Genomic DNA, 26253 nt, shown 5'->3' on the forward strand with positions numbered 1-26253 from the left:
GGAGATGGCCACCATCTCCTCCTCTGCTCACATAGCACGTGGAGAGAGAGCGATTTTTCATGTCTCTTCCGTTTATAAGAACCCCAATCCCACTGATCAGGGCCCCATCCTTATGGCCTCATTTAACCTTAATTACCTCCTTAAAGGCCCCATCTCCAAATACAGTCACATTGAGGATTAGGGCTTCAACATATGAATTTGGGGAGAACACAGGCATTCAGTCCATAACAGGCACCCATACCCGTCTCCCTAAATCATACTTAAAAAACATAAAGGAACACAGTGTGTTCCTTTGAGGCAAGATGTCTCAAGACTAAGCCCAAGGGTCAGGATCCGCAGGTTCCCTGTTCCCGTCTTTGATGCTTCTGAGGGGGATGCGGAGGCCACGCCTCCCCTGCAGAGGAAGGCCGCACACCTGCCTTGGCTCTGCTCTAGACACAGCGGATGAAGCCCATCCATTATATGATGACGACCTGCATCTCCATTGTTGTTCAGTGTGCCCCACTATTAGAGGCGTATTCTCAGATGTTCCATTGCCTAAGGATCTCCAGCTTTGTGGCTGTCATGCTCCTATAGAAATCCGGAGTCCCTGATACCTTGTGATCCAGATGACCCACAGCATCGACTAGGGTTGTTATCATGCAGCCCTAAATATACTTGTGGAGGACTTCCCTGGTGGTCCAGTGGTTAAGACTTTGTGCTTCCACTGCAGGAGGCACGGGTTTGATCCCTGGTCAGGGAACTAAGATCCCCATATGCCGCACGGCATGGAAAAAAAAAAAGTTAAATATACTTGTGGCATTATTTAAGGACTCCAGGGGTAATAGCTGTATCAGGCCTGCAAAACACCAGGTTACTGCGTTCAAAGCTGCTATCAATATTGCCATCGTCCACATGCCCTATCCAACTCTTGAAGTCTTGGTTTATGTAACCATTGTCATGGAGCAACCCTGGTATCACCAAGTTCTAATGGCCATTCTCCAAACGGACTTCATCGGCCCAGCATCACAGATGATGGTCCAAGTTCATAGGGTTCCAAAAGAGGCCCAGATGCCTGTACTTTATGCCACTGACGCCTTCCTACTGGAGTTTGATTCTACCTTGATGCTCGTAACAGGAACCATAGATGAGATTCTGAAATTCGGTGAAGCATGTGAGTGATTAAAGGCCAAAACTGGAACATGGTTCCTGTGTGCAATTTGCCATCCTGAAACTCTCCTCGTAGCACCAACAGCAATCCCCAAGCTTGCCTCTGCAGCGCGACATTGTGCATTTGAGACAGTGCCTATGATGAGGAATTACTGCGCAGGAAAGTCTATAAGAGGCCGGCTGCCAGAAGACAGTCTTCATAAAATGTCCGAAGGAAGCTTCCAAAGGCTGGAGGAACATTCTTTACTGCAGAAAGAGATCCTGGAATCATTTGGAATCACCAGAGATGTATGGAGAAGTGTTCAGGAAGTCCAGTAGGAAATGACAAGCTAAGCCTGACTCTTTCATGGTCAAGGATTAAAAATAGAAAAGAAAAGAAAGAACAAAGTCACACTTCCACATGATATGATACAACCATCCCGAGTACAACTGAAAATGCTCTCTTTCCCCATAAGACAATGTCCTTGTGTGATATTCCCTCTTCTCCTTTGATTTACCGTAACAAATATCACGGTATAAAGTTAATTATTATTAATATCTTATGTTAGATGATAAGGGGGTAGAAGAGGGAAGAAAACAAAAATATCTGGTGTACGCACATATTCATAACAAAGTAAGGAAGAAATACTATGACTGTCCTCACGGCTGCAACTGGTCACGTGGCTGTGGCTTCCTTCTCTTCCCTTCTCCACTGCCTGGTCCATATTCCCTTTGCCCTCAGCCAGCACCTCACCTGCTCATGGTGTTTTGTCTGTTGGGGTGGCCCAAAACTTTATTCCTTTTTTTTTTTTTGGCCTCACCAAGTGGCTTGTGGGATCTCAGTTCCCCGACCAGAGATTATTGAACCCGCGCCCTAGGCAGTGAAAGCGTGGAGTCCTAACCACTGGACCGTCAGGGAGTTCCCCAAACCTTTATTCCTGAAGACTCTCAGCCATTAGCAGTTCTGCCTGAATTGGGTTTTGTAGTTTTCCGCTGACGTTAATTACACTAGGAAGAGGCATCCTGAGGGACCTGCTGTGTTCCAGATCTTCAGAAAAGGAGAAGGTGGCGGAGCGGGGGTGGGGAGCTGAGCTTTAGTGCCCATGTCAGGTGGAGGCTATGTCTCTGACTGTCGGGCGCCCCACACAGGCTGCGGACTGAACTACCACAAACGCTGCGCCTTCAGCATCCCCAACAACTGCAGCGGGGCCCGCAAGCGACGCTTGTCGTCCACGTCTCTGGCCAGTGGCCATTCGGTGCGCCTCGGCACCTCTGAGTCCCTGCTCAGCATGGCTGATGAACTGGTGAGCAGCTGGGGGAGTGGGGAGGGGTGGGGAGGGTTGGGGGTTGGGGGTTGATGAGGCCCAGGCAGGGACGACGTGCTGAGGTGTCCCTTTCCACCTTGCCATCTGATAGAGCCGTAGCACCACTGAGCTCATCCCTCGCCGCCCCCCGTCCTCGTCCTCCTCATCTTCTGCCTCATCCTACACCGGTCGCCCGATCGAGCTGGACAAGATGCTGCTGTCCAAGGTCAAGGTGCCACACACCTTCCTCATCCACAGCTACACGCGGCCCACCGTCTGCCAGGCTTGCAAGAAACTGCTCAAGGGCCTCTTTCGCCAGGGCCTGCAGTGCAAAGGTCAGTGGGGGCCCCCCACGTTGGGGGGTGGCGAGGGACAGAGTCAGGACAGCCCCCATCACACAGACACACTCAGAGGCTTAGGATCTCAGCTGGGCTTGTGGCAGGAAACAAAAGTCTCTGTTCTGATCCTTAGAAGCACAGGGCCTTGGAAAGGGAGTGCCCTGAATCCTGAAGTTCTAGAACCTTTGGAATTCTGGAATCCTAGAACCTCAGTCATTAGAAACTTGGAATCCTAGCACCTAAGAAATCTATATTCATATGATACTTAGCATGGAATTCTAAAACCGTAGAACTTGAGAATTCTTGAATCAGAGAACCTTAGAAACATAAGTTTCAAGAATTCTAGATCATAGGATTCAGCAAAAAGAATCATAGAACTTTAGACTCATAAATATTAGAACTATCAAATTATAGATTCTCAGAATGTTAGAACTTTAAAACCATAGGAATTGAGAAGAATAGAAACCTAGAAGCAAACATTTGAGTCTTAGAAGTCTAGAATCATATAGCCTTGGAACCATCAAATTCTGGAGTCCTAGAAATCTAAGATCCTGGAACTTTGAATGATCAAATCTGAAATACCAGAAGTCTAGATCCATAAAAAGGTTAGAGCCATCCAATTCTAGAATTCATCAGAACAGTCAAATTCTAGAATCTTAGATGTCTACAGCTAAAGAACCATAGAGACATTAAGTTCTAGATTCCTGGGTGTACAGAACCCAAGAACTTTGGAACTATCAGATTCTAGAGGCTTAGAAGTCTAGAATCATAGAACTGTAGAGTCACCGAATTCTAGAGTTTAGATACATAAAACCTTAAAACTTCAGACATCAAAGAATCTTAGCAGTCTAGAACTGTAGAACTGTAGAAGCATAGATGTGTAGAGTTCTAGAAACTTGGACATCAAACTCTGCAGTCTTAGAAATCTAGAATCATAAGGACCTTAGCAAAATAAGTTTTCATACAATCCCAGGATTTCTGATGTATAGCAGCCCAGAACCTTGGAGTCTTCAAACTTCTCACCCAAGTAGTGGTTCTCAACCAAGGACAGTTTTGCCCAAGGGGCATGTTTGGCAATGTCTGGAAACATTTTTGTTTGTCATATGGGGCTGGTGCATCAGGTGGGTAGAGATCAGGGATGCTGCTAAAAATCCTATGATGTTCAGAACAGCCCGCCACAACAAGGAATTTTCCAGCCCAAAATGTTCATAGTGCCAAAGGTTGAGAAACCCCGCCCTCAAAAGCCTGAAGTCTAGAATCATAGAATGTTACATGCGATTACACTCTATAATTGTAGAAATCTAGGGTGACGGATATTTACACTGTTAGAACTTTAGACCCTTAGAGTACTAGGGCTATCAAGCCACAGACACTTCATCTGGCCCTCCTCTATTTAATCAAGCCTCTCCATAGTTGAGGACTGTGGCTTAAAGGAGGGATGATCAGGGAAGGGTCATTTAGCTTTCCTGCCCCAAAAAGCAATAGCAAACTCTTTTGAGACTGGTGGCTAGGGGTCAAGGGTCAACCCTTAGAGGTGACCTCTCTTCCCCCTCCCACCCGACTCCATGTTCCCTGTCCTCCTACCAGATTGCAAGTTCAACTGTCACAAACGCTGCGCCACCCGAGTCCCTAATGACTGTTTGGGGGAGGCACTCATCAACGGAGGTAAGAGGCTGGAGGCTGAGCGGGAAAGGGCAGCAGGACTGGGTGGAGGCCCCTCTGATGCCCCTGTCCTCCCAGATGTGCCGATGGAGGAGGCCACTGATTTCAGCGAGGCTGACAAGAGCTCCCTCATGGATGAGTCAGATGACTCGGGTTTCGTCCCGGGCTCCCACTCAGAAAATGCTCTCCATGCCTGCGAGGAGGAGGAAGGCGAGGGAGGCAAGGCCCAGAGGTACCCAGGGCCCTCTCCAGTGAAGGCCGTTCTCCGTCCCTACAATGGGTTGACATCACCCCATTCTTATAAATTTCCCGTGTTCCTGAGGCGAACTTTTTCAAGCATCCAAACTTTATTTTTTTAACCTAAACTTTTTTCCTTATTTACATTTTTAACAAGTTTTAATGGAAGCCTATTTTAACTTATATTGTTTTTCTTTTATTGGAACTGGTAATACAGTCACTCAAAATGTATATAGTCAACCCCTCCCACTTCCCTGCCTCTCAGCTGCCCAGCCCCTCTGCCCAGAGGATGCCAGTGGGATTAGGTTCTGGTGGGTCCTTCCAGAAACAGTCCATATGGCAAAGTGACAGTACAAAGAGTGAGTGAGAATATGGACTCTGGAACCAGACTGCTGTATGGCCTTAGGCAAGAGATTAACCTCTCTGGGCCTCAGTTTTCTCATCAGTAAAATGGGGATAAAGTAGTACCTACCGTATAGGGCTGTTGCGAGACTGAAATGAAGTAATGTAAATCAAGTATGTAAAACAGTACCTGGTATACAGTAAGTGTTAGTTTAACTCTTATCCCAGAGCCCTAAATCTTAAAAAGGAAGGGAAGATATCCATTTCCTTTCAACCATTTTGGCCTTGGATTGATTTGTATGGCCTTAAACAAGTTCCTTCTCCTTTTGGTGCCTCAGTCTTCCCATCTGTAAAATGGGGAAAGGAAAATATCCCCAACGAACTGACAGGCAGTGGCTTTCTTCTGGCATGGAAGCTCTGAAAAATAATAATAACTTTTACTTAATTACACATTTAAAATTAGAAATGGAATTAATCTTCAGCTTCACTAGAATGTGAGTTCAAGTGCTCGAGGGCAAGGGTATTTATCCATCTCCCAAGTGCCTAGGACAAGGTCTGGCTTCCTCCATGGATGACTGTTTATCGAGGTGGCAGGAAAGCAGCAGGGCTAAAAGCACAGGGCACTGGAGGCTGAGAGATGGATCCCAGCTCCATCACTTAAACTGCTGGTCCTTTCTCTGCCTGCCTCGGTTTCCTCCTGGGAACTGAGGACGTGCCTTACAGAGTGTGCAAATTCTATTTGATCATGCAGGGAAAGTGCTTGTCAGGTTATAAGTGCTCAGAAAATGGAAAAGGAGTTCTCCCTAGTATTTGAATCTCTAAAGTGGGATGGGTGAGAGATGATCCATTTGGAGGTATGAGAAGAAAATATTTGCATTTCCATTTCTCTATTTTTAATCTCATCCTTTGAACCTTTTCACTTTTTTTCATATGTTTTAGAAAAAAATTTTTTTAATTCAAGTATGGTTGATTTACAGTGTTGTGTTAGTTTCAAGTGTACAGCAAAGTGATTCAGTGTATATATGTATATATATATATATATATAGAGAGAGAGAGAGAGAGAGAGAGAGCGCGAGCAATATATGTATTCTCTTTCAGATTCTTTTCCATTATAGGTTATTATAAGATACTGATAACTGCTATCAAAAATAAAATTAAAAAGGCAATGAGAGGGGATAGAAAATGGGGACATGCTATCTTACTTAGGGTCATTAAAGGAGCCCTCTGTGAGGAAATGTTGTAGCTTTAAAGAGATCTGAGGGAGGGGAGGGAAGGAGTGGTGTGGAAGATATCTGGGGGAAGAGGCCACCAAGCAGAGGGAACAGCAAGTGCAAAGGCCCTGAGGTAGAACCAAGGATGTTGCAAGAGTAGCAAGGAACCTGGGATGGCTGAAGCAGGGAGAGTGATGGGAAGAGGATGGGAAGTGAGGCCAGAGGGGGGACGGGTATTCAGGTCACAGTGGTCACCGAGAGTTTCTTACTAGTGCCACCCAGCCCTAGCCACCTGGAACCTCAGAATCCCTTTCTCCCAGGGTCTTTCCTGGGAGTGTTTAGTAACAGAATAATAGGCTATCAGAGTTGGACTTTGAAGGGCTTGGGAGGGAGGGCTGTTGGGAGAGACAGCCTATTTCACAGATGAGGAAACCGAGTCTCAGAGAGGCAAAGAGAAGTGGCCAAGGCCTCTCAAGTCCAGGTCTAGCGCAGGGATCAAGACGTTGTTGGTTCTGAAGTTGGGCAAGTCACTTAATTTCTCTCAGCCTTCATTTCCTCACTGTCATAATAGCACGTGCACAGATGAGAGAAATGAGGCATAGAGAGGTTGAGTCACTTGCCCAATGTCACACAGCTGGCTCCACAATCAATGGGCTCAGTACTAATTAGCACTTGTTGGAGGCCCACTGTGTGTCAAGTACTGTGTTAAACTCCTAAGAAAGGCTTCACTTCTCACAGCAACCCCTTTGGGTGGAGAAACTGAGGCACGAAGTGGTTAGGTAATTTGCCAGGCAGCCTGGCTTTGGAACGCAGCCTCTTAATGTGGGCCTCTCAAGAGTCCCCTTCCTCATTATGGGAAATCTGGAAACCACAAAGGGAAAAAGTGTGGCCAAAAAACCCCCTGGCTGCCCAGAGATGCACTCCCCCACACACCCCACACCCCCACACACACCCCCGGCCCCGAACAGGCCCCTACCACCACCCGCCGTGGCCCCAGGCACTACTGCTATTTTCTGCTTGTAACCTCTCACCCCTTCCTCTCCCCACCCTCAGCTCCCTGGGGTACATCCCCCTAATGAGGGTGGTGCAGTCAGTGAGACATACAACACGGAAATCCAGCACGACGCTACGAGAGGGTTGGGTGGTTCATTACAGCAACAAGGACACGCTGGTGAGTGGGTGGGGTGGGGTCAGGTGGGTGGGGCTAGAGTTGGGGAGAACGGGGGTTTGAGGGGGCGGAGCCGGTTGGGGTTTGGAGTGGGCGGGGTCATGCTGAAGGCTGAGGTAGAATTAGAGGCGGCTATAGGGATGAAGGGGGAGGGACAGGATTTAGGGGAGGGGCGGGACTAAGGCAAGGTCGGGGCGGGGCGGAGCTAGAATTAGGGGCGGGGTTGGCTGGGATTAGAGTCAGAGCCCTAGCAGAATGTGGGGCAGACAACCTCAGTCTCTCAAGCACCTCTCCCAACAGAGGAAGCGGCACTATTGGCGCCTGGATTGCAAGTGCATCACGCTCTTCCAGAACAACACGACCAACAGATACTACAAGGTGGGCCTTCTGGCTCCCAGATCCCCCAGACCTCTCCTCTTTGTCCACTATCTTCTCCCCTCCTCTCCCAGTTGCTTCAGGCAAATACCTGCAAATCACACTTTCTGCCCACCCCTGCTTGCCCGCTTCCGTCCCATCAGCAAGTGTCGCCCACCTGGACGCCCTTCCCCGTGTTTGAGCTCAGCTCCATCACTTTCCAGCTAGGGGATCCAGGCAAGTTACCTCACCTCTCTGCACCCCACGTGTCTGTCTCACCTGTAAAAGGCCTCAAAGAATAGTCCTCGCCTCAGGGCTGATGCCAGAATTCAAAGAGAGAATCTACGTGGAGCAATTAGTTTAGGGCCAGGCGTATGTTAAGCTCCGTTAAACTCCCAGTAACTATAAGTGTGTTATCATGATAACTTTATAATTAATTTATTGAATTCTTTCCTTGTACTCATTCATCACCGCCTCCCATGCCAGCGCTGCATTCCAGCCAGGCTCCTCCCCGGTCCTTCTGCTGCCCTTGTCCTGTCTTCTCCCACGCAGCAGCCAGAGGAGTCCATTAAAACCATCACAAGCTTCCAGTGGCTCCCGCTCCCCTTGGAATAAAACCCAGACACCTCGCTGTTTACCTGCTCTGGAGCATCTTCCTTACCCTTCCCATGGCTGCTTCCTTCTTACTCTTCCCGTCTTCCTCAAGCCACGCTATCTAAAAGAGCATCCCCACCACCACGTCTCTGTCTCCTGGTTTTATTGGCTACTTAAGTCTGCCTCTCTTTCTCACTCTTTCCTTCTTTTCTTCCTCCCTTCCTTTATCTTTCAGCACTTTTCAAAGCACACTTTTTCCTCCCCATAGACACTGCAACCTCTCTCCTCCCACGGCCCCCTCTGCCTCCTTCCTGGTCTCCTATGTCAGTCCCATCCTCTCCCATCCACCCTCCACACACAGCCAGAGAGAACTGTCCCCCATCTTGCACTAAACCCTTCTGTGGCTCCCCAAGGCCCTGGAGACAAAGCTCAGGCTCCTTCCTGTGGCCCATGAGGCCCTTTAGGCCTGGCCCTAGCCTGATTTCATTTATTTATTTATTTATTTATTTATTTATATCCTTTATTAATTCATCAAACATGGCATGCCTATTGTGTGCCAGGCACCATCCATGTAATGGGGATATGGCATGTTCCTTGAACACAAGCCTTTTCTACCTCAGGGCCTTTGCACATGCTCCACCCACTCCTCCACCAGCTGGCCTCTTCTTACCTTTCCGACCTCTGCTTCAATGTAACTTCCACCAGGAGGCCTTTCCTGGCCCCTCCATGCAAACCAGCCGCTTCTGCAATGACACTGGGTCTGTGTGCTCGTCTGAGTAAGTGGAGAGCCCCAGAGTCAGCCTGGAGCCCTCACGGGTGCTGGCTCTGTGTCCTGCCAGGAAATTCCACTGTCTGAAATCCTTGCCGTGGAGCCTGCCCAGAACTTCAGCCTTGTGCCACCAGGCACCAACCCACACTGCTTCGAGATTGTCACTGCCAACACCACCTACTTTGTGGGCGAAACCCCTGGCGGAGCCCCAGGGGGGCCCAGCGGGCAGGGGGCCGAGACTGCCCGGGGCTGGGAAACAGCCATCCGCCAGGCTCTGATGCCTGTCATCCTCCAGGATGCACCCAGTGCCCCAGGCCATGCGCCCCACAGTAAGTCCCCCACCCTGGGTCCCTGGGAGGATGGGTCTTGGAGGGCTTGGGTGGGATCCTGGAGAAGGGAAGAGCCAGGGAATGTCAGAGTGGAGAATATGGCTTCTGGACTCAGCAGGCATGGGTCTAAATCATTAAGCCCTAGACCTAACGTACAGTCTTGGGCATGTTACTTTCCCTTTCTGAGTCTTTTCCCAGGGGTGCCAACTCCTCCAAACTGTGAGTTCAGACTTTTTAATTCATGCTCCTTTGTGCCTGGCCTGTGCTGGATAATGCTGGGGGCACCGCTATGACCAAGACAGCCCAGGACCTGCCTTCCTGGAGCTCATAGTTCAGTAAGGAAGACAGACCTGTTCCCAGACAGTGATGACTCAGAGTGGGCAGGGCTGGGATAGGGGAGCCAGAGGGCTGTGGGAGCTCAGAGGGGGGTGACTAACCCAGCCTGGGTGTCCCGGAGGGCTTCCTGAAGGAGGCAACATCTGAGCTAAGACCTGGAAGTTGAAGAGGGGTGAAATGAAGGGAAAGGAAGTGGGAAATCCTTTCACGCAGAGGCAAAGGATGATCAGGGAGTCCCAGGTTCCTGCCTTATGGAGCTCATAGTCCAGGGTGAGTAACAGACATTCATCAGATCATCCTGGATGAAAGACAAGTGGGACGTAGAACACGTGCTAAAGGAATCTGACATGGCCCCAGGAGTAACATTTGAGTTGAGACTGAGAGATGAGGAGGACTTAACTAAGTCCACAATGAGGGAAAGAGCATTCCTGGCAGAGGAAACAGCAAATGCAAAGGCCCAGAGATAGGAGAGAACTTGCTGTATCGGAGGCCCAGCAAGGAGGCCAGCGTGTCGGGAACACACACAACAGGAAGGGAGGGGATGAAGTCAAAGAGGCAGAGGGACCAAACTCTGCTTGTCAGGCCATTTAAGGGCCTTGGCCTTCCTCCTCAGGGCACTGGGGGGCCATGGCAGGGTTTTGAGCAGGGGAAGGATGGAGTCAGGTTTGTGCTTCAGCAAAATGCCTCTGGCTTCCTTATGGAGGGCAAATAGGAGAGGGTGGAATGGGGCAGGGAGACCAGGGAGGAGGCTGAGGGGCGAGGGCTGGATGTTCCTCAGGGAGGGGACAGATGTTCAAATGGCAGAAGGATCAAGACTTTGGAAATGTCTGACCTTGGTTGGATTAGTCGTGGGGCAAATGCAGGGGAAGATGCCTGAGTCAGTTTGGAGTTTCCCACTGAGCCTCAGTTTCCTCCTCTGTAAAATGGGATCATCACTTGGTGCTGAGATCACAGAGTGAAATGCTCCATGAACTCATTCATGGCATCACTTTTTGAGCTCCTGTCTCATTTCCTCCTCTCACTGGCCCTAGGAGAGAGGTCTTTTTATTGTTTCCATTCTTCCAGAGGAGGAAACTGAGGTTCTTAGTGGACAAGTCAGTCAGTAGCCTGACTACTGGCTCCAGAGGGTGGAGTTATGGGTGAAGGTGATCTTGAGCCTGGGGTCCCCTCACCTCCGCCTCCTCCTCTCCCCAGGACAAGCTTCTCTGAGCATCTCTGTGTCTAACAGCCAGATCCAAGAGAATGTGGTGAGACCCTGCCCACATCCCACAGCCCCAAGGATGTGTTCCCCCTCCCCCTCCCAAACAGCCTCCCAGTTCTCCCACCCTCCTAGTCTCCTTGACCTCCCCATCTCCATTTGCACCCCTGACCCTCCCTGTCCCCACCCTGCAGGACATTGCCACTGTCTACCAGATCTTCCCGGATGAGGTGCTGGGCTCGGGCCAGTTTGGAGTGGTCTATGGCGGTAAGGATGCTTCAAGAGCTGACCCAGAAAGGGGTCATGAGCCCAGACCTTCCCTTTGATTGCCTGCATGCTCACCACTTTTTCTAGTTGATTAGAAAGCTAGATCCCGGGGACAGATGGTTGCAGGCTCGCCTTTTCTCACTGGGAAAGGCCAATGACTTTCTCCCGTTATTAATAGGGAAGGTAAATTCTACGCTGATTGGCCACAGAGCTAGATGCTAGATTCTGATTGGTTATAAATCTAGTTTCCTATGTTATAGATTCCCCTCCTCGGAGCTCTGTCTTTACTTTCCACCTTTATTCCCAGGGCCCCCCACCCCTCGCATCTCTCCTGGGGACCCCTCAGAGCCCCCATGATGGCCCTTCATCCACCTCTGCCCAACTCCGGCTGTGTCTCTCTGGTGGGGGCTTCCTCTTGCCAGGACTGGAATGTCCTGCTCCCCTCATCCCCCATCTCCCCTACCCCCTGCCCAGGAAAGCACCGGAAGACAGGCCGGGACGTGGCAGTAAAGGTCATCGACAAACTGCGTTTCCCCACCAAGCAGGAGAGCCAACTCCGGAACGAAGTGGCCATTCTGCAGGTGACCCCTGAGATCTATGGTCCAGCTCTGCCCCCCTCCCCACCCAGGAAGGGCCTTCCCTTCCCACTTCCTCCAGGCTGGGGATAGCCAGGGAAGGCTTCCTAGCGGAGGCACCATGCATGTTGAGACTGAAGGGGTAGAGAAGGTATTCTGAGCAGAGGGACCAACCCGTGCAAAGGTCCAGAGGTGAGAGGGAACACGAAGTCTTCTAGGAACTTGAAGGAGTTCAAGGTTACTAGATGGTTTATGTGAAGAAAGGTGGTGGGTGGTGAGGCTAGCGGGGAGGCTGGGGGTCACACCCTATGGGCTTTCTCCTGAGGGTGCTGGGGAGCCATGGAAGGATTTTGAGCAAGGAAGGGACAGGGTCAGGTGTGAACTTTCGAAAGATCCCTCTGGCTGCTATTGGAGGGTAGGGGGAAAAGGTGTGGGGCTGGAACCTGGACGCCAGGGAGGAGGCTGGGTGGGGACCTGGGTGGGAGAGATGGGGTTCAGCTAGGCAAGGGCTGGGGAAGGGAAGGAGGGCAGGGATTTAAAAGATACAGATGCACAAAGCTCCTTCCCATTTCTCCACGCTCCCCTTCTCTTGTTCCCACAACCCTGGACCTTCACCAGAATTTCATGACGTAAAGATCCTTCTGGACGCTTGGTGGCGCTGGAGGGGTGGTACTGTCTGGGGCTGTGGAAGCCCTTTCCCCTCCCCCAGTGACACCCCCAGGGAAGGAACAGCCGACCCTCCGGGGATATCTGTCTTGTTTGTCGTCTGCCTGCTCCTATGGCTTGCCCTCTGGGGTCTCAAGTTTGCGGGTGACCTGGGTTCTGACCCCCGCCCCGCCCCCCACCCCACCCACCCCAGAGTCTGCGGCACCCGGGGATTGTCAACCTGGAGTGTATGTTCGAGACCCCGGAGAAGGTATTTGTGGTGATGGAGAAGCTGCACGGGGACATGCTGGAGATGATCCTCTCCAGCGAGAAGGGCCGGCTGCCTGAGCGCCTCACCAAGTTCCTCATCACCCAGGTGCGCCTGCCCCGCCCACTGCCCCGCCCAACGCCAGCCTCCCCGCCGCGGCTCCCCACCTGCCCTGCAAGACGCACATGTGCCGTGTGCCCCTGAAGGGCAGGAAGACCTTGGGTGGGAGTCATAATAGCGAGTACTAGAAAATGTAATAATAGAGTAATAATAACAATCATAGAAAAAGTATTAGCGTGATAATTTTTAAATTATAATAGATTATAATAGAACAGTTAATAGAATAATAATAATAGAGTAATAACAATAGAAACATAATAGGATAATAAGTAGAAAATAATAGAGTAGTAATAATTATATTATAGAAAAGTAATAAATGATTATTATTTTATATTTTTTATTACTTTATATAATGAGTCAGGTTCACTGGGCCTGACTTTATTCATGACGAAAAAAGGAAGGGGAGAGAGGCCTTTCTCTGAGGAGCTCATTCATTCATTCATTTATTAAATGGTTCAACAAACACTGCCTGAACCCCTGTGCCTGGCCATGCTGGGCAGTGTGAGGACACAGCGGCGACTAAAATAGCCCCAGCCCTGGACAGTGATCACCCAGAGTGGGCAGGGCTGGGACGGGGGATGCTGATAATGAGGATGATAAGTAATGTGGTCACTAAACTTTACTGAGCACTTACTCTATGCCAGGCACTGTTTTAGTTCATTTAATCTTCGTAGCAACCTATGTGGTAGTGGTTATTATTACTCCCATTTTACTGAGGCTCAGGGACTTTATAAGTAACTTGCCCAGGGTCACACAGCTGGTGGGATTTAAACCTAGGAGCTGTGCTTTTACTGAGTAAAGTCAAACTAATTTGTGTTATTTGTGTGTGTGTGCACGTGCACAAGCGCATGCATTTTAGCTGATTTCACATATATAATGCTACGTTGTTCGGCTTCTTACTTTCTTCACTTTAACAGTGCTCCTGGAAGACTGTTCTATTTCAGTGTGTAGTTAGCAGAACTGCCTCTTTTTCTTAATTGTGCCCCATGACGGCTAGCACCAAACTCCCCAGTTGCTGAGCATGTAGTTGGTTTCACTATTCCACTACTGCAAACAACATCCTGTGAACATTTGTCTACAAACATCGACAGGTTCTGGTGGCAGAATTTCAATAGAATACATTTCGAAGAGTAGACTCCTGAGCCCAGGGAAATGTGCTTTAAATTTTTTTTTTTTTTTTTTTTTTTTTTTTTTTCTTTTTGCGGTATGCGGGCCTCTCACTGTTGTGGCCTCTCCCGTTGCGGAGCACAGGCTCCGGATGCGCAGGCCCAGCGGCCATGGCTCACGGGCCCAGCCGCTCCGCGGCATATGGGATCCTCCCAGACCGGGGCACGAACCCGTATCCCCTGCATCGGCAGGCGGACTCTCAACCACTGCGCCACCAGGGAGGCCCGCTTTAAATTTTTTAAAAAGATGTTGCCCGGTTATTCTCTAAAACCTCTTTCTTTTTTTAAAAATAAATTTATTTATTTTTGGCTGTGTTGGGTCTCCATTGCTGCGCGCAGGCTTCTCACTGCGGTAGCTTCTCTTGCTGCGGAGCTCTGGCTCTAGGCGCACGGGCTTCAGTAGTTGTGGCGCATGGGCTTAGTTGAACCGTGGCATGTAGGATCTTCCTGGACCAGGGATCAAACCCATGTCCCCTGCATTGGCAGGCACATTCTTAACCACTGTGCCACCAGGGAAGTCCTCTAGAACCTTCTTCAATCTTTGTTCTCACCAACAAAGTTTGAGGGTGTCTATTTTCTCATTCCTTACTAACTCTGGATAATATAACCACCAGGCTTTTTGTTTGTTTGTTTGTTTGCCATGCTGCATGGCTTGCAGGATCTCAGTTCCCCAACCAGGGATTGAACCCAGGCCACAGAAGTAAAAACACCAAGTCCTAACCACTGGACAGCCAGGGGAATTCCCAATATAATCACCAGTCTTCTTTTTTTTTTAATGTTATTTATTTATTTATTTTTGGCTGCATTGGGTCTTCATTACTGCGGGTGGGCTTTCTCTAGTTGTGGCGAGTGGGGGCTACTCTTCCTGGCGGTATGTGGGCTTATCATTGCAGTGGCTTCTCTTGTTGCTGAGCATGGGCTCTAGGTACACAGGCATCAGTTGTTGTGGCATGTGAGCTCAGTAGTTGTGGCTCGTGGGCTCTAGAGCGCAGGCCCAGTAGTTGTGGTGCACTGGCTTAGTTGCTCTGCGGCATGTGGGATCTTCCTGGACCAGGGCTTGAACCCATGTCCCCTGCATTGGCAGGCAGACTCATAACCACTGTGCCACCAGGGAAGCCCAATCACCAGTTTTAAAGGTGGAAAAATAATTCTACATGTGGCTTCATTTGCTGGTTTAAAAATTATGGGTGAAGTTGAGCATATTTTCACATGTTTATTGGCCTGTGCTTTATGCACTCTTTGCCCATTTTTCAATTGGATTATTCTTATTGAATTGTAAGAGCTCTTTGTATATGAAGGACCCTGAATCTTTGCTGCTTGTGTTGTACCCATCTCTAATCCCAGTATTTCTTTTCCTCTTTGTTTTGTTCATGGTGTTTACTTTCACTTTCTGGGTTTCACAGCCTTCCTAGAAAGATCTTCCCACCTGGCTGGTTCCACACCTGATTCTGGGACATGTTCTCTGTTGGTTGCAAAGTCCCCTGTGCTGGCTTCCTTTCTCCAGGCCCAGCACCCTTGCTTTCCCAAGCTGTGTGCCTTTGTCAGGCTGACTTGCAGGGTGGGGATAGAAACCCACCGAGGCAGGCTCATCCAGACTTCAGATGGGGAGAGGAAACTGCCTGCCTTCAGCAACTGAGGCAGTTTCTCTTTCTGGTCTTTCATCTCTTCCTCTCTTTTTGCCTGTGCTCTTCTCTTTCTCTTTCCCTTTGCAGATTTCTGCTTTTTGCCTCTTGCCTGCCCCACCCCAAGTCCTGTGCTAAGCCCTATACCTCATGAACTTACAGGCTTCACAACCACCTTTGAGGTAGGTATTACTATAATCCACATCTTACAGATGAGGAAACTGAGGTGGAGGGAGGTTCCTAGGTCTTGCCCAGGGTCACACAGCTACAAGGTCACATTGCTAGGTAGCAATCTGGTCAAGGTTTGAACCTGGGTTTGTCTAGCTTCCAATCTGCCCTTTTTGTTCACCACATTTACTAGGGGTTGGAAAAATCAAAAAACTGAAGATCTGTAGAAGAGGATGTCCATACACATCTTTGGATCTCAGTCTCCCTGTCTGTAGAATGAGGACCTTGGACCTCAGCAGTAGCTTTCAAATAGCATTTCCATACTCGAAAATCATCCAACAAAAACAATGAGAAAGTACAAATGCTTCAGTTCTAAGATATAGATTACAACTTCATGCTTATATCACTCTGTACTTCCGGTGTATTTGGCATTTTGTTTGGGTTACCTAGAATCAAGGAAAACCATGGCTCCCATAGATTAGTGGTAACAGATGGTAACAGTTTTTTTTTTTTTAAGTCAGCTCACCTTGCCATCGTAGAATACTCTTGAATTAATAGATACAGCAGGAAAAGTTTTATTTGAAACACTCACAGGAATATGTCTGCTAACAGACCACCACAAGAATAATAACTAAAAACAGCAACAATAATAATAGCTCACATGGAGTGCTTACTCTGTGCCAGACACTGCCCTAAGCACTCTATATGCCTCAACTCACTTAAAGCTCACAGCAACCGATGAGGATGGGTACTGCTATTACCCCCATTTTACAGGTGAGAAAAGTGAGACCCAGAGAGGTTAAGAGACTTGCCCTAGGCAACAGGCTAGTAAGTGTGGAGCCGGGTTTGCTACCTTAGTAGGCTGGCCCGACAATCCCCCCACCTTTTAAAGGTGTTACGTTTAATTTATAACATGTCATATTGGTATTGTTTGTATTGTTTCCATTTTTTTAATGGCTGAAAAATATTTTTTTTTAAATGGAATCACACAATAGTACCTCCTTGAAAGCCACTGCTTTATTCATAGCACTTTTTCATCATGATCCACATGCCAAAGTGTCTCAGGAGCTTCCCAAATCTCTGCTCCAGTTCAGCCTTCCTAGAATTATATGTCCAACTCCTATCTCTGACGGAAATGGTTCTGGGGTTCTGAAATTCTTCGTTGGTGCTCCAGTGCCTCCCCTAGTGCTGGGGGGCATCTTTAGGGGTACAGAGTGGGGCATGGATGGGGTTTGGAGGGCTGGCTGCTGAGGGCAGAATCTTGGGGCAGGGACCTTTCTAGCTTTCTTACTGGCTCCATTGCCTCCCCTCAGATCCTGGTGGCTCTGAGACACCTTCACTTCAAGAATATCGTCCACTGTGACTTGAAACCGGAAAATGTGTTGCTGGCGTCAGCCGACCCATTTCCTCAGGTCAGACATGTCTCCTCCTGATTTGGGGAAGTCCATCCAATACTGGTGGTGGGTGGGGATTGTATTAATCAAGATAATTAATCAGACACAGAGACCCAAGATAATGGCCTAAATGAGATAGAGGCTTGTTTCTCACTTGTGTAGGGTCCAGCATAAGCATTTTGAGGGTGAAAAAGCAGTTCCATGGTGTTGGGACCACAGCTCCTGCTGTCTTGTTCTGGCCTCTCTATGGTGTTGCCTGGTCTTCATGGTCCATGATGTGCTGCTGCTGCACCCCCAATTGTAAAAAGATAATGGGGGTGGGAGGAAGGGAGGAAAGAAACGGGGTAGAAGAAATGGATACACCCCTTACCTTCCCTAAGGCACTACTTTGAAGTTGCATGGGGCACTTCTCACATCCCATTGACTGGAACTTTATCACGTGGTCATGGCTGGCTGCAAAGGGAACTGGGAAATGTAGTTTTCATTCTGGGTGACCATGTGGCTCATTAAAAATTCAGGATTTTTATTAAGGGGAGAAGCAGAGAACAGATATCAGAGGGGGGCCACTGGTAATTTCTTCTGTGGGTCTCTTAGGAAAGCAGTTTTGATGAGCCTCTGACTAGTCGATGAGAACCCCCTTGGGGCAGAACCAGATTAAGCAAGAGTGATGATTATAACAGCTACAGTTGATTGTGTGTCTACTGTGTTTAAGGGCCTTTACTTACAGGTTCTCATTTAGCCCTTCCAGATCCCTGTGAAGTTTTTGCTTTATTATCTATGTTTTGTGGTTATTTCATTTCATTTTAAAAGTTCATTTTGGTCACCAACTAAAAATTACTGTGTGCCTACTTTGTGCCAGGCTCCATGCTGGGGCATTAGGAACTGTGGTAAGTAGAGACATCCCCATCTCTATGCCCACTGGTTTACAGTGGGGGGGGGGGTGATTTTGCCCCCCGGGGGACATTTGACAATGTTGGAGACATTTTTGGTTGTCACAACTGTTTGGGGGGGCAGTTACTACTGGCATCTAAACACCCTACAGTGCACAGGACAGCCCCATAACAAAGGATTATCTTTCCCTAATGTCAATAGTGCAGTGAATGAGAAACTCTAACTTCGAGCAGTAATATCCACTAGAAACATAATGTGAACCATATGTGTAATTTTACATTTTCTAGTAGCCACATTTTAAACAGTGAAAAGAAACTGGTGAAATTAACTTTAATAATTATTCTAGTATATCTAAATATGACAATTTCAACATGCAATCAGCATAAACATTATGGAGTTTTTTTTAATTAAAGAAATATATTTATTTATTGGTTTGTTTGGCTGCGCCGGATCTTAGTTGCGACATGCTGTATCTTTAGTTGCAGCATGAGAACTCTCAGCTGCAGCATGTGGGATCTAGTTCCCTGACCAGGGATCAAACCTACGCCCCCTGCACTGGGTGCATGGAGTCTTAGCCACTGGACCACCAGGGAAGTCCCAGCATAAACATTATTAATGAAATATTCTTTCTTTTCATACTGTCTTCCAAACCCGGTGTGTATTTTACACTTACAGCACATCTCAATTCAGATATTAAATTTCTATCAGAGATACTCGGTTTTGTACTTAGATTTCATAAAATTAACTGTTGGGAAAGTAGATTGACACACCCAAGCTGTTCCAAGCATATTTAAAAGTTTTCCAATAACAAAATCTAGAATCTCTTTTTATTTTTATTTTATTTTTTATTTTATTTTTTATTTTTGACCATACCACACGGCACGTGGGATCTTAGTTCCCCAGCCAGGGATCAGACCCATGCCCCCTGCAGTGGAAGTGCGGATTCTTAACCACTGGACTGCCAGGGAAGTCCCTAGGATCCCTTTTAAAATATAAATTAATTAAAATTAAATAGAAAGTAGTTCCTCAGTTGCACTTGCCACATTCAAGTGCTCAGCAGCCACATGTGGCCAGTGGCCACCATATTGGACAGCAAAGATCATAGAGGGAAAAGCAAATGTTGATCAAATTGTCACAAAAATGTAATTATATCTGTGATGAGTTCCGTGACACAGTTCTATGAGCTCACATAACTATGTAGCACAGTGGACAGTCAGAGAAAACCTTTCTGAAGAAGGAGTAGTTTTTTGGGGGGACAAGTGTTCTAGGCAGCTGGAACAGCCTGTGCAAAGGTCCTGTGGTAGAAAGATCTGTACTTTGGTTTTTTTAACAGCTTTATTGAGATATAATGCAGATACTATACAATTCACCGATTTAAAGTATACAATTCAGTGGCTTTTAATGTATTCAGAGTTGTGCAACCATCACCACGATCAATTTTGGAATATTTTCACCACCACAAAAGAAACCTCATACCTCTTAGCCAACATCCTCCAGTCCCATCATCCCCCCAACCCACAACCACTAATCTGCTTTCCATGGATTTGTCTGTTCTGAGCATTGCATATAAATGGAATTAAATATATGGAATATACAATAATATAATATGTGGTCTTTGTGACTGGCTTCTTTCACTTAGTTAATGTTTTCAAGGTTCATTTATGTTGTAGCATGTGTCAGTACTTCACTTCCTTTTATGGCCATATAATATTCCATTGTAAGATAGGTAGAAAAGTGTGGATCTTAGAAAAGGAAAAGATCGTAAGGTCTGTCAGAAGAGCAAAGGATCTTAGGAAAGGGTGGCATGGCTGTCACATTGAGATTTGGGTCAGGGGTTGGGGTGTGGCTGTTTTTGAAGGCAACAGAGGCTCGGGGCAATAGTCAGCCAGAGAAGGGTTTTGTGTAGGGGAGGGACAGTATGTGAATAGAGGTAGCAGCTGCCCATGGACTGGTAAGCAGCAGACAGGACCTTAAACCCAGATAATGCTGGCTCTAAAGCCTGTCCCTGACCCTAGACTGCCCCCAACAAGGGCAAGGTAAGTTCTCACCTGTTACCGTCTGGATACCATCGTCAGCGATTTACATGTTCGGTCCCATTTAATCCCCAGGGAAGCCTGAGCGGCAGCTGCTGTTAACATTCCCAATCCAGAAGACAAAACCCGGGCTGGGAGAAGTTATGTCCCTCCGCTGAGATCAGCGAGGGTCGCTCTATGCCTGCCGCTGCTCCTAACACTTTCCATATATTTCAATTCATACACCCTACCCTTTAAGTAGGAACTGTTAGCATCTCCACTGTGCAAAAGAGGAAGCAGAGGCACGAGCAGGTTGAGACCTGCTCGATGTGACAGAGGTCTCGTGACAGGGAGCCTTTATGGACCCCTCACTGCATGCCGGGCATTTATTGTCCTGTGAGCTTGAGATGGATGAACTCATGGAATCCTCATGGCAGCCCTCTGATACAGGCGTTGGTACGCTCCCCCTCGTCCTCCTCCTCCTCGTACAGATGAGGAAACTGAGGCACAGAGAGAGGAAGTCACTTGCGCAGGGTCACCCAGGTAGTGAACAGAGGAACCTGGATTCGAACCAGCATTCGAGTTTGTCTGGAAACCGTGGTGGGGTACACTTGCGGAGGGGCGGGGAGCGCGACCTCCACACACCCTCAGACCCTCTATTCTTCGCCTCCGCAGGTGAAGCTGTGTGACTTCGGCTTCGCTCGCATCATCGGCGAGAAGTCGTTCCGGCGCTCGGTGGTGGGCACGCCGGCCTACCTGGCGCCCGAAGTGCTGCTCAACCAGGGCTACAACCGCTCGCTGGACATGTGGTCAGTGGGCGTGATCATGTACGTCAGCCTCAGTGGCACGTTTCCTTTCAATGAAGACGAGGACATCAAAGACCAGATTCAGAACGCTGCCTTCATGTACCCAGCCTGCCCTTGGAGCTGCATCTCAGCAGGAGGTGTGGGACCCGCCTGACCCCTGGGCTGAGGAGAGGGGCGAGGCCACCTGGTGGGGGCATGGTGGGAAGAATGGGCGGGGCCGCAGGAGGGTTGGGCCCTAAGAAAGAGCCTGGTGTCATGAGGGTGGAGCCTAGTGATGGGGCAAGGGCATGGGGAGGGCCGTCTTTTAAACAGGGAGGCACCAGGACCTGGGACGTTGGGGTAGGGACTCAAGAGGGTGTGTGGAACCAGGGTCCCTAGACTCAGGCCTAGACTAGGTCATGTGATTTGGAAAGGAAGTGCCCTAGCAGCGCTAAGACAGACACTTGCCGCCTTGGGGGCTAAGACTTGGCTTGTCTAGGGTGGGACCAGGAGAGGGACTAGACCTGAAAAAGCCAAAGGGCTGGGGTGGCCAAGAGAAGGAACAGATCCTCCCAAGGCACTGGCTGGGGCCTGGAGTCTTTGGGGTTATGACCCCAAAAGGGTTAGTCCTGCAGAAGCGGTGGGACCATGGGGTAGGGTTGAGGAACGCGGGCTTGGCTAATTTGCTGGGTATTGGGTCTGTGACTGGGATGGAGATGGGCCTGGGGCCATGGGGTTGGATCCAGTGATGGAGGGAGCTGTTTTAGGGGCATGGCTAGAGGAGGGGCGAGGCCATGGAGGGTTTCTGAAGCTGTCCAGGAGAAGGACTGACCGGCCCTGAGACCAAAGTCACACCTGGAACCTGGGAGCAGGTGGAGGTCAGAGAAGCATGTGGTGGCAGGGGTTGGGGGCCAGGAAGCAGGCAGATCTTGGGATCTCTGCATATAGGGGCTGTGGCGTTGTGACCTGGTAGTGTGATGCGCCTTGCCGACTTCAAGATGGGCCTGGGAAAATTAAGTCCTGAGGCCGTGGCTTTGGGGCAAAGCCAAGTATGAGGGCGAGCAAAGGGCAGGGCTAAGATACTGGGGTGCATCAAGAAGCCTTAAATAAGTTAGAACAAGGGGCAGGTCCTGAAGCCGGAAGCTCAGGAAGACAGGAAGTATGGGAGGGAGGTTAGGAGGGACGGCCCCTCACCCCGCAGGGCTTGAGCTGTCTCTCTCCTTCCGGTGCAGCCATCGACCTCATCAACAACCTGCTGCAGGTGAAGATGCGCAAGCGCTACAGCGTGGACAAGTCTCTCAGCCACCCCTGGTTACAGGTGATGCAGGGGCGGGGCTGAGCGAAGTGGGAGGGGCTGGCCCATTGGCTGGGTTAGAGGAAGGGGTGGAGCCATATCTCTTACTGGCTGCTAAGGTAATGAAGGAGGTAGGTACATTTTTCATGGACGTGAAACGTGGCTGAGCCTCCCATTGGCTGGGCTGTAGAAGGGGGTGGAGCTAATTGGCTGGGTAGGTCGTGAAGGGTGTGCCTTCACCTTCCCTCGTACCCGGCTTCTCACTGGCAGGGCAGATCTTATGGGGGCGAAGCTCTGGCCGCTATTGCCTGCCCTTGGTGCAGCACCCAAACTAACCCCTGTTCTCCCCCGCGCAGGAGTACCAGACGTGGCTGGACCTCCGAGAGCTGGAGGGGAAGATGGGCGAACGGTACATCACGCACGAGAGTGACGATGCGCGCTGGGAGCAGTTCGTGGCAGAGCACCCACTGCCCGGGCCGGGGCTGCCAGGCGGCGGGGAGCTCGGCGGGGGCCTCCCAGCCCGGGACCCCGAGATGCAGGGGCTGGCCGAGCGCATCAGTGTCCTCTGAGGCCTCGTGCTCCCGCCCTGGCTGCCTCGGGATGCTCTCCTCCTGTCTTCGGAGAGGGGCCCTCCACGCCCTCCCAGCGATGAACTGTTCTAGGGGAAGCAGCTTCCAGCCCAAACTGGACACGCCCCGGGGGAGGGGCATGGCGGGGCTGGGGGCAGGTGGCGGGGTTATTTACAAAGCTAGTTCCCCAACAATTAAAACGGACTCATCCCTGGGCCAATGGCCTTGATCTTTGGCTACACCGCACTCTCCTATCATTAGTTTATTGTTCACCCAGATGGAGTTCACCTGGAAAGAAGATGGGATGGAGGAGGGATGGGGGAGGAGCACTGAAGGGAGAGGAGTTTGGGAAGGAGAACTAACTGGGGTAAAAAATATACAGAGGGGGCTTCCCGAGGGCTTCCCTGGTGGCGCCAAGGGCTGAGAATCCGCCTGCCAATGCAGGGGTCAGGTGGTTCAAGCCCTGGTCCGAGAATGATCCCACAGGCTGCGGAGCAACTAAGCCCGTGCACCACAACCACTGAGCCTGTGTTCTAGAGCCGGCGCGAGCCACAACTACTGAGCCCACGTGCTACAACTACTGAAGCCCGTGCACCTAGAGCCCATGATCCGCAACAAGAGAAGCCACCGCAATGAGAAGCCCACGCACCGCAACGAAGAGTAGCCCCGGCTTGCCGCAACTAGAGAAAGCCCGCACACAGCAACAAAGACCCAGTGCAGGCAAAAATAAGGATTTATAGGAAAGCAAGTAATCTCATGGCTTAACGGTTTAATTTTTTATTTGGTGTTATTGCTACTAATCACAACTATTAATAACAATGCAGTTAACACAAGTCTGGTCCATGGTAGAAAGCTGATACACAATAGTTGGTATTTTCTTTTAAATTGATGCGATGACTTGTCTACACACTGAATGTGCTCATTCGTTGGTTCATCCATTTTTCACACTGTGCTGGATGATGCTGGGGACACGGTGATGACTGAGACAGCCCAGGTCCTGCCTTCAGGGGGGTTCACCATCCAGTGGAGGAGACAGACCTCTTCCCTGTGAGTGATGACCCAGAGTGGGGAGGGCTGGAATGGGAGAGCCCAAGAGGGTGGGGCCGCCTAGAGGGAGCCTGGGGGTCTGTGGGGCAGCACTTCTGAGCTTTCTTTTTTTAAAATATTTATTTATTTATTTTGGCTGCACCAGGTGTTAGTTGCGTTATGCGCGATCTTCATTGAGGCATGCGGGATCTAGTTCCCTGACCAAGGATCGAACCTGTGCCCCCTGCATTGGGAGCGTGGAGTCTTAACCACTGGACCACCAGCGAAGTCCCTGAGCTGACTGACTTCTTAAGGTTCACCTCGGCCCTGAGGTTGTAGACAGAGGGAACCTCTCTCCTCCTTTCACACCTGCCCTTCAGCTCCCTAGCTCCCCATCGTTCACTCAGAGTTTTGGCCCTACAGCTGAAGGCAAGCAATCAGAGGATGCACTTAGACAAGTTCTCTTTACACCTTGGTCACGCTTGGAGTTACACGCCATAGTTAGAGATTTTCCTGAGCCCCCTAAAAACAGGGTGGTATTTAGCAGCCAATTCAGGCTAGTACCCAGAGCTTACGCTCCAAGTCTTTCCAATTTATATCAATTAGTCCATCTGCTGGTCGGTTCCGGAGTTGCACCTCTTTAGTTTGAAAAAGCTAAATGAACTTCAGTCAATGAGGATCTCCAAATGAGCCAGAACACCTCTGAGGCATAATCCAAGCCAATACTATGGGGGAATAAATGTCTCTTAGACTCCATCCTGAATGCTTCTCCTAAAACTGACTGGTCTAAAATCCAGGAGTGTAGACAACAGAGGCCCAAATCCATCTGCAATGATAGAGCCAGTCCAGGAAATGTATGGAAAGGCCTGGTCCTTGACAGTCACACTGCTTCTATCGTGGCCATGAGTTTTGTCAACATTCTGAGACCAAAAATTAGAGACATGATGAAAAACACCATGTTAGCTGGAGAAATGCCTTGATTCCAGAACTCCAAGAGAGCCTAACATGAGGATGCAGGAAAAAAAAAAAAAAATCCACACAATCCAGTTTAAGACCCCGCTACTTAAACAGTGGGAGAAAAAAATAAAAGGTCCATCCTATCAGGGCCATCACAAAACACTAAAGCAAATCTTGATAGAGACAGCTATAGGTACTGTAAAGAAAAGGAACATTGGATTTGAGACTGTCCAGCTTTAAACTACAAAACGGAATTGGATTCAGTCTCCTCAGGGACTCCCGGCAGACTTTTTCCTCTGTGTCCATAAACACCCTTCAACCCACAGAGGGAAATGACCATTCTCATTAATGGACGTGCTAGCCCCCGGCTTTGTAGATATAGGGGCCACCCCACCCCCTTAAGTATCTCATAGTCGCCCCCACCCCTTACCCTCCCTCGGTGCCCAGCAATGATTTTTAAATTTATTTATTTGATTTATTTATTCATGGCTGCATTGGGTCTTCGTTGCTTCTTAGTGGCTTGCTTCTTGCGGGCTACTCTCCGTTGCGGCGCGTGGGCTTCTCACTGCAGTGGCTTCTCTTGTTGTGGAGCACGGGCTCTAGGCGCGCGAGCTTCAGTAGCTGTGGCGCATGGGCTTAATTGCTTCGCGGCATGTGCGATCTTCCCAGACCAGGGCTCGAACCCGTGTCCCCTGCATTGGCAGGCAGATGCTTAACCACTGCGCCACCAGAGAAGCCCCCTGCCCAGCAATGATTGCCATGAGATGCCACAATTTGCCACACCGTTGTCTAAGCCACTCTCCGTCCGTCTCGTTAGGCCCCTTACTACCCAGCACAGTTTCTTACTCAGATTATTCCAGTAAGTCTTTCAGGAAGGGATATTTTATTTTATCAGTTGGGAACATTAACATTTCATGTTCACAAGAGAGCCTATTTTTCCCAGTCCCTGACTGCCACTGTCCATCTTAGATCACTAATCTCCCTCACCCCCCAGAAAAAAACCCATCAACCTCTCCCTGAGGCCCACAGAGTCAAGATATGCTGACCCCAACCCGTGATTCTCTTTGGGCCTCCAACTCAGCAAACATAGGGTGCATCTCAGAGGCTGAGCTTCTTAAAGTGGAAATAGATTTTTTTCATGTCCCTCCTGAAACCACCTTCACACGCTCTGACACACTCAACCCATCATTCAAGGCCTCCTCATACCCACCTCCAGTCCCTGTAACACTCCCATCTTGACTGTCAAGAACCCCAATGTTGGAAATTCCCTCGCGGCCCAGTGGTTAGGACTCTGCGCTTTTACTGCCGAGGGCCTGGGTTCAATCACTGGTCAGGAAACCAAGAAGAACCCCAATGTTTCCATTGGGATACTGGCTAGTCCGAGACCTCTAGGCCATAAATAAAATAGTCAAACCTTGGTTCCCGAGAGCTCCCGATCCATACACCTTCCTGGCCAGCCTCTATTCCTTCCAACACCCCCCAATTCACAGTCTCTCTTTGTTTTCACCTGGGAACGTCAACAAT

At 49.4% G+C, this 26253-nt stretch overlaps 1 protein-coding gene across 2 annotated transcripts in view; it reads left to right on the forward strand.

Annotated features, from left to right (window-relative positions):
• Positions 1 to 22954, forward strand: part of PRKD2 (protein kinase D2) — a 29070-nt gene extending 6116 nt beyond the window's left edge. For both annotated transcript variants that reach the window (XM_060083317.1, XM_060083318.1), the window contains exons 5-19: positions 2278 to 2432; positions 2545 to 2767; positions 4358 to 4435; positions 4511 to 4664; positions 7276 to 7393; positions 7691 to 7768; positions 9178 to 9436; positions 10967 to 11019; positions 11165 to 11237; positions 11712 to 11818; positions 12672 to 12833; positions 17115 to 17213; positions 20774 to 21041; positions 22116 to 22201; positions 22534 to 22954. In XM_060083317.1, coding sequence (XP_059939300.1) covers positions 2278 to 2432; positions 2545 to 2767; positions 4358 to 4435; positions 4511 to 4664; positions 7276 to 7393; positions 7691 to 7768; positions 9178 to 9436; positions 10967 to 11019; positions 11165 to 11237; positions 11712 to 11818; positions 12672 to 12833; positions 17115 to 17213; positions 20774 to 21041; positions 22116 to 22201; positions 22534 to 22746 — 2126 coding nt within the window. In that variant the 3' untranslated portion in view covers positions 22747 to 22954. The remainder of the gene's footprint in view (positions 1 to 2277; positions 2433 to 2544; positions 2768 to 4357; positions 4436 to 4510; positions 4665 to 7275; positions 7394 to 7690; positions 7769 to 9177; positions 9437 to 10966; positions 11020 to 11164; positions 11238 to 11711; positions 11819 to 12671; positions 12834 to 17114; positions 17214 to 20773; positions 21042 to 22115; positions 22202 to 22533) is intronic.
• The last annotated feature ends 3299 nt before the right edge of the window (positions 22955 to 26253 follow it).

Source organism: Mesoplodon densirostris, chromosome 19, assembly GCF_025265405.1.
Source record: "Mesoplodon densirostris isolate mMesDen1 chromosome 19, mMesDen1 primary haplotype, whole genome shotgun sequence".
NCBI classification, from domain to species: Eukaryota; Metazoa; Chordata; class Mammalia; order Artiodactyla; family Ziphiidae; genus Mesoplodon; species Mesoplodon densirostris.